General features: G+C 30.5%; 1 protein-coding gene across 1 annotated transcript in view; it reads left to right on the forward strand.

Moving 5' to 3' along the window:
• LOC106471102 overlaps positions 1 to 8,554 on the forward strand; it is a 42,829-nt gene that overhangs the window by 19,210 nt on the left and 15,065 nt on the right. Inside the window, exons 8-11 of the mRNA XM_013931689.2 lie at positions 225 to 547; positions 2,580 to 2,767; positions 4,343 to 4,453; positions 6,696 to 6,794. Of these exons, the coding sequence (XP_013787143.2) occupies positions 225 to 547; positions 2,580 to 2,767; positions 4,343 to 4,453; positions 6,696 to 6,794 (721 nt within the window). The remainder of the gene's footprint in view (positions 1 to 224; positions 548 to 2,579; positions 2,768 to 4,342; positions 4,454 to 6,695; positions 6,795 to 8,554) is intronic.

Below are 8,554 nucleotides of genomic sequence, written 5' to 3' on the forward strand. Positions count from 1 at the left end.
ACTTTTATCTACAGAAAATTTTGAAATTTCACATGAAAAGTTTTTATAAAGTCCAGATAGTTATCAAACGTTTCTTAAGAAAAAACTTTATATTTTATCTGTTATTTTCAGTAATTAACCTCTGTGCAGGTTTGGTAGATTTGACCGACAAAAAATTGTTTTGAAAGAGCATTTTTAATAAAATTCTAAATCAAATTATAAGGGGTCTATTTCTTTCGATGTAGAGAAGGAAATCAAGGAAACTTAGACATGCCTCAACACCAGTTCTTGTCCAGTTCATTGACTATGGAAATGTAGAAAAGGTTTCTCTGAAAGATCTTTATCCACTGGCAGTAGAATTTTCCAAATATCCAGCTTTTGTTGTCCGGTGCTCTCTGGCTGACGTGAGACCAAAAAGTACACAGACTACGAGATTTAAAGATGATACTAATAACGTACTGGATTTACGGTGGTCAGAGGATGTTGGAAAAAGAATGATAGAATTGATGGGCTTTGAGAAATGTCTCAGCATACAAGTTATTTCCACATCACACACACAAACACCAAGGTATGTTTCCTCAGGAGCTCCGTTCCGAGTACTAAATAATATAAATCATCCCTTTATACTCCTTTGATATTTTCCCAATTTCTAATTGAATTAATTAAAATAACTTATTTTTAAAAAAATATAGATTTTATGTGTGATGAGAATTGAAAGTGTCAAAGTTATTTTAAAGAGTGGATTAATTATTACTTTTTGATCGTAGTGCACTTGACTGAAGGGGCCCGAAACTTTTGATGTAAACTGTAATAATTCGTAATGTATGATCTAGATGAGTAACGAGCATGTTAGTCTTTATGAAAATGTTATCAACCTAAAAAATATGTCAATGTTTTGTAATAGAAGGATTTGAAAAGTTTTGCTAATCGGGAGAAAGATTTTTTTTTTCAGTTGGGTAGTTTTTAATATTGTTCAAAAAGTTATTAATCAATATGTAAATCTAGTTTTAATATAACCAAACAAACATTTGCTGTTCCATTTTTATGTCTTGAGGCAACTTTATTTATATATATATATTATTATTTTGTAGCTCCATCTCTTGCAAGTTAATAATTGGTTAGTAGTATCATTAGATTAAAAGAACACCTAAAACATTGTTAACATATCACTAACCAGTATTAATCTGTGTGTATCTTTTAATAAATGTTATTTGTAGTTCACGTAACCTTTAGTTGCAGCATGTGGAACAAATTTGTCATTACCAAGTTAAAACAAAAGACTGGTAGAAATCACTTTATGTCGCAGGTTGTGGGTTTTCTACAAGAAGTTTAGCTAACCGTACAGGCTGTTTTGGTTTCATTATTCCACAGTTGAACATAGGATTTATTATTTATATATATATATAAACAAACTTAGCATATTGTGCAGTAATTTATAGTTTGTTCTGAAAGTATGAAAAAATTGTAATACATAAAATGGGAATTTTATAAAAAATTGATCACTGTAATTTATAGAATCTTGTAGAAAAGTTTATTATATTTATAACACACATAAATGCACATATCTAATTTTGTCAGCATAAGTATTATTTTAATAATGAAAACAAGAAGCTAGTCACTGTTAAACCTATAAATTAGTAAATAAATAACTTGAAAATCTGTCCTCAATTCACAAGGGTTCTTTAGATTAAAATTTTGTTAAACATACACGTTGTCTTCTCTATATGATGTTAACTTTTTTTACATTGAAGAGAATTTATATTATTCTTAATTATCCATACATTTGAGAGTTCGTTTTTTCATTGTGTTAAAAATTAAGCAAACTTGTTTGCTGCTTTTTTGTACATTTTTCTTAAAAAGACTTTTGTATCATTAGAAGTCAAACAACTCTAGATTTGATATTATTTTGGGCTAACTTCATGAGATTTTGGTGTCTATGGTTCCTTCACGAGCAGTATTAGGCGATGTAGATTATTACTCAATGTTACATTACTTCAGAAAATTGATGTTATAGTATTTTAAATAATATAATTTTTTATTAGATATTAAGTTTCTTTTACTATATGATTTTCTGAAAATTTACTAAAGGACAATACATTCCGAGTTAAATAATTTATGTTGTAACTTTAGTGTGGCATTAATTTGTAGATATCGGGTGAATGATACGATGCCTTCAGTGTTTTATGACAAGACGTGTGGTGCACAGCAAAAAAAAAGAAAAAGATATTTGTGTGATTGTTAATCAATCAAATGTTCTAACTGAACATATAGATATATTTTTAACGTTGATATTAGTAGCATAAAAGATGCATTGGAATCAGTCAATTCCAATGGAGGGGATATAGAAGGCTTGTGGCATGCATAAAATGTTTGTTTTTTATGCATATAGAGGGCGGCACTGAAAGAGAATAACTATTTATGTTAGAGGAGGTAAGTACCTATCAGAAATACATTTTCAGTGTAGGAAAATTATAACTTCAGTGTTTTATGAAAAGGCATGTGATGCATAGCAAAAAAAAGGCATATTTGTGTGATTGTTATTCCTTCAAATGTTCTAACTGAATGTATAGAAATACTTTGATATTAAATGCTCATTCTAGGAAGGATACCTGCTTCAACGTTCATGTGTGGGATACTCAGGGTTCAAGTGACATTCTGATTAACTCAATCTTAGTTGAAGAAGGGCTTGCTGAAACAGATATTTCCCCAATATCAATAGAAGATAATGAAGAAGTCATTCCAGAAGTTGTATTAGAAAAGTCAGATGTTCAAAATCCATCATCTTCTGGTTAGTAACAGCATTATCTGATTTTAATCTGTTAAAAAAGTGATCTTAGTTGGAGTGTTACAACAATATTTTATATGTTTTTTACTAGTGATTGTAGAATGTTATTGTTTTATACCATCACCATCTTGAACTAACTCTATTTTATATAATCTTTTACATCATTACTTGTAAGATTTTTACGTAACAGTATATTCAACACTGCAAAAACCTCTATGTAATATAAGTTATTTGAAGAGTAATTATTGGTAACTTCTGACCATAAGTTGACATTTTAACTAACATTAAAGTAACAAAAAAAAACAGGCCTAGCATGGCCTGGTGGTTAATGCACTCAACTTAAAGTTGTGTGTCGTAGTTTCGAATCCTGCCACCGACTATACTAGGCTTGCTCTTTCAGGCACGGGGAAGTTATAATGTGATGGGCAATCCTACTCTTCATTGGTAAAGAGTAGTCCATGAGTTAGCAGTGGATAGTGTTGACAAGCTGCCTTTGTCTTCCACTTCAAAATTAGGGATGGCTAGTGCAAATAGCCCTCGTGTAGCTTCGCACAAACTAAAGAAAAGAGAAATTAAAAATATTAATTAGTTTTAATTAATTAATAACCAGATATATTAGTTGTAATGTGTAGTGTTTGCTATATTATGGTTTGACATACTAGCCATTCAGTAGAGAAAGAAGGTTATGGAGTGGGGAGGAGGGGGGGGGAATCCACCTTATGGCCTACAATATTATATTAATAATATAGTCTAGTTGTGATGACGATACATGTAATTCTGTAATAATTTGTTAATATTATATATATATACCTTAGAACTTCACAAACTGAGTAACAAAGTCTCAACACTTGTCAATTTTTCTTACTCTGGAAAAGGGTTGTCTTGACTACTTGTAAGACCTTCTCTACATGCTCTTTTCACTAGAGATGAAAGTTATTTTATATTAATGTATGGTAAGATACAATAAGAGAACTTAAAATTGATCAATAGTAGGTAGAATTGGTCCATCCGGTGGGTATCGTTTGTGGTGATGCTTGTTTTGGCGGAACTTTCAATAACACCTTGCATAACTCGGCCGACGCAGAAGAGTTACATTAGCCTGAAATGCTAACAGCTTTAGGTCATCAGTGAAAAATTAATATTTATAAAAATAATTATTATACACAAATTGATTCTACATAAACATTAGAATTGAAACCCATACCCTATAACCAAAATATTTATAATGATAAAATGGAAGCTGAATTTTCCAAAATACCTTTCATGCATTTTTCTTGTTTAAAACATACTTCTTTATCAAATAATGGAGGGGATATGCAAGATAAATGTTAGAAGATTTATTTAAGAAATATAAATTTAATTTAATTTTAACACAAGCTATTTTTTTTTTGTACAATGTCTTTTGATACATGTAAAAAAAAGTGACAAATACTTACTTAAGAATATGTAAGTCTAAGTAGCTGGTATTCTTTGTTTCATTACTTTGTTAGACTGAATAGAATTAGGAATTATTATTTTTATTCCTAGATTGTTTTAAATTTGTATTCATTCATCACAATTTTTCGGGTGATCTAATAGAAATCCACTCCGATATGAATAGTTGGAATCCCATGGCCGAGGATTACCTCAGTGCACGAAACAGTTATGCTGTTGATATAGATGATCCAGGAGTAGCAGTAACAGGATACAGTAAGGTTTCGTTGTTTTCATTTGTTATAATTATCTCCATATTTTTCTGTGTTTATTCACTCATTTCTAACAACCTTCCTTTATTTCTGTGCATGCAGAAAGATTTTATTTGATTGGACTTAAGTTTGAGATAAGTCTGTATGACGAGCTATGTTAATGTGCTTTAGTTTGTCCAGAAGACACTAGCTGAAGATCAACATTGGAGAGAAATAAAGAACTCGGAATCATTATTACCTCTCCCACTGAAGTGGATGGAGATTATGTTTTCACTCGTGTATGTTTTTGTGTTTGTCTCAAAAATGGCAAGATGGATTTGGATGAAAGTTGGTATACATTTAGATTATGACTCAACTTATAAGTGCTTAGTTTTTGGATGGTCAAAGTTAAAATTCAAGATCACAGCAAGATCACAAAAAATCCCTATCTGTTAACACAGGGACCAATTATTCACACTATTTTTACTCTATAACTCAGTCAAAAATGATTGGATTTTGATGAAACTTTTGGACATATATAAAATATTATTCCTCATTGTCCTGCCAAAAATGGTCAATGTCTGTTAATAACGACAGACATACTAACACATATTTGTATTTTTAGAGAGTCGAATATGACCAACTTTGCGTGGTGGAAGTATGTGCTCAACTGAGCGGCCCACTATATTTCCATATTTTTGCCAAAAGTGTATCCTTATATAATACAATATCGTATCAAGATAAACGTAGAGGCCAAACAAGATGTTTTTTCTTTGATGAAAATTGACAAGATTAATAAAATGAGAAGTGATTAACCTCTTTTTTTTTTAGTATTAGTGTGTCCTTAAAATAGAAACTGTATACGTACATGTAAATTTTTAGAACTTATGAGTGAAAGTAAAGAACAATATATATATATGTAATAATACTTCAACCACACTATATATCTGTCTAGGATACAAAAGGAATAGTTTGTATTTTTAAGTTTTTCCCGTGTACAGTTTCTGAAATTTGCATGAAAATAAAGAAAAAAAATAAAAAGTTTTATTTCTCCACCAGTCCTGCATAAATGTATGCTGCGACAAATGGAATCTAACAAATAATATTGAAAGGTTTACAGAACAGTATTGCTCCAGATCATGCAGAACATAAAACTAGTTTATACTTTTAAAATTGAATTACCATTTAATGTTTCTTTTTTGTTGTGCAAGAAAGAATTTTTATACAAGTATTAAATCAAGAGAAACAAGTGGACCTTTTTTGTTTCAGACAGCTAAACATACATGTCCGTCATTAAAGTTAAGCAGTACAAACTGAATGAACATTAATTCTTTTTGTAGTTAAATATGTAATATTCATTTCAAACATTTTATGAGTCAGAGCATTACGTACCTTTCGAGATATTTGGCCATTTGGAGTTTTGAAAAATGTATACGGTGTTGCTTCTAGGATTTTTCTCAAGTGGGCAAAATCCCCCACTGACATCCATGAAGTGGGCCATCCATCTAATGAAGTAGGCATCTACTCTTAAAAACTAACCGCTTCGTGAACGTCTTCGTACTTTTCATTTGTGCCGTCATTTTCAATCATTGATATCCCATAATACCAAGGAAATCTCTTGCAAAACCAAATGACATCATAACATAACCAATCACATTCCTTTGCATATCCAAATTTTACTGTTCAGAATTTTCTTGTTACGAATGCGATATATCATTATGAAGTCATTCATAATTCATTTCGAACAGAGGGTCCACACGAAAAATTAAAATGCGTACTTCTATTTTATTCATGAAGTAGTATGCAGGCAAACAATTATTTTGCACCATGGCAATCAAAATAGCGTAAATATGCAAAGTAAGCATCTTAGAAGCTACACTGTATGTGTATATATATACACGCACACACATAGGCTTTCCTGTCAAACAACCCAGTGGCTCAGCAGTAAGTCTGTATGCTTATGACTAAAAATTAGGTTTCAATACCTGTGGTGGGCAGAGCACAAATAGCCCAAGGTGTAACTTTGTATTTAACGAGAATCAAACCAAAGCTTTCCCATCAAAATAGTTGCTTTCCAAGGTACTGTAAAAATGAAACTTTTACTCAATTTTCATGTGACAAAACTACCTTATATTTACGTTAGCAGAAACTTCTGTAACTAGAGTAGGTCTAATTCTTTGATTTAAATATAAGTACCTCATTCATATATATTTGATAGTTTTGCACAGCACATTTATATGAAAACTGTCTTTCTGGATGTGTTACAGAAGCTAAAGATGAGCAATACATCTGCAAGTATTTTAGTGTGAAGGGAAGATGCCCACGAGGTGAAAATTGTCATTATGAGCACATCTATACTGGAGAAGGTAAGCTGTTTGGAACTTATTACAAGTTGATTTATTTTAAAGTTTTAAACCGAGTATCTTATTTGGCTAACATTCCAAGATTTTCTAAGAAATCTTACTATAATGGATGTAGCATGTATGTCAGTATCTATGTATGTAACAAAAATTATTTTGCTATCTATTGAATGGCATTACAAACAAAAATCCATAAAACTTTCACACTTTGAGTATTCAAGATTCAGACAATTATAAAAATAACTCTGGTATGTGCAACAACCATTTCCTTTTAACATAACACAATTTTAAATAAAAGTACTCTACTCACAACAAGAACATGACATTCACTAGAACTATACGTGAGGGTTTGATTATATCTTTATTGATGTAATGTTTAAATGGAGTACTGAGAAATGAATTCTTAAAAAAAAATTATTTTTTTTCGATTAATAGTACCACTTCTGATATAAATTTTAATGTTTTTATATACTAAAATTTATGAAAATTTTGAGCTCTGTACATTGAACCATTTTGATGTAGTGAGTTGCGTATGACTAAAGAGCACAATATGAACTCCTTTCTCATTCATTACTTCCCAGAAAACAATCATGTTTTTAGGTTCACTTTTTTTTAAGTTTTTGCTCCAGATCATGCAGAACTTAAAACTAGTTTATAGTTATAAAATTGAATTACCATGTAATGTTTTTTTTTTTTGTGTGCAACAAATAATTTTTATACGAGTATTAAATCAAGAGAAACAAGTGGACCTTTTTTGTTTCAGACAGCTAAACATACATGTCCATCATCAAAGTTAAGCAGTACAAACTGAATGAACATTAATTCTTTTTGTAGTTAAATATGTAATATTCATTTCAAACATTTTATGAGTCAGAGCATAACTTACCTTTCGAGATACTTGGCTATTTGGAATTTTAAAAAATATATATACGGTGTTGCTTCTAGAATTTTTCTCAAGTGGGCAAAATACCCCACTAACATTCAAAAAGTGGGCCATCCATCTAATGAAGTAGGCACCAACTTTTGAAAACTAACCGCTTCATGAACGTCTTCGTACTTTTCATTTGTTCTGTCATTTTCAATCATTGATATCCCATAATACCAAGGAAATGACATCATAACATAACCAATCACATTCCTTTGCATATCCAAATGAGCTAATTACTGTTCAGAATTTTCTGGTTTAGCTTGTGTATATCATTATGAAGTCTGTATTAAGGAAACATTATGTATTAAATGACAAAAACCAAAAGTGAAAACTGACACTAAATGGAATATAAATCTGTGATCTTGCTTGTCGAATATGTTTAAAACAACTCATCTACTTGGTATCAAAATACTTTAAAAAGCATTGAAGTAACATTTGAAACCCTGTAACTTTGTTTCTTATAGTTTACATTGAGTTGTTAGTCAAATATTTGAAACCCTGTATCTTTGTTTATTATAGTTTACATAGAGTTGTTAGTCAAATATTTGAAACCCTGTACCTTTGTTTCTGATAGTTTACAATGAGTTGTTAGTCAAATATTTGAAACCTTGTACCTTTGTTTATTATAGTTTACATTGAATTGTCAGTCAAACATTTGAAACCCTGTACCTTTGGTTATTATAGTTTACATAGAGTTGTTAGTCAAATATTTGAAACCCTGTACCTTTGTTTATTATAGTTTACATTGAGTTGTTAGTCAAATATTTGAAACCCTGTACCTTTGTTTATTATAGTTTACATTGAGTTGTTAGTCAAATATTTGAAACCCTGTACCTTT

The sequence above is a fragment of the Limulus polyphemus genome, unplaced genomic scaffold (genome assembly GCF_000517525.1).
Source record: "Limulus polyphemus unplaced genomic scaffold, Limulus_polyphemus-2.1.2 Scaffold4411, whole genome shotgun sequence".
In the NCBI taxonomy this organism is placed as follows: Eukaryota; Metazoa; Arthropoda; class Merostomata; order Xiphosura; family Limulidae; genus Limulus; species Limulus polyphemus.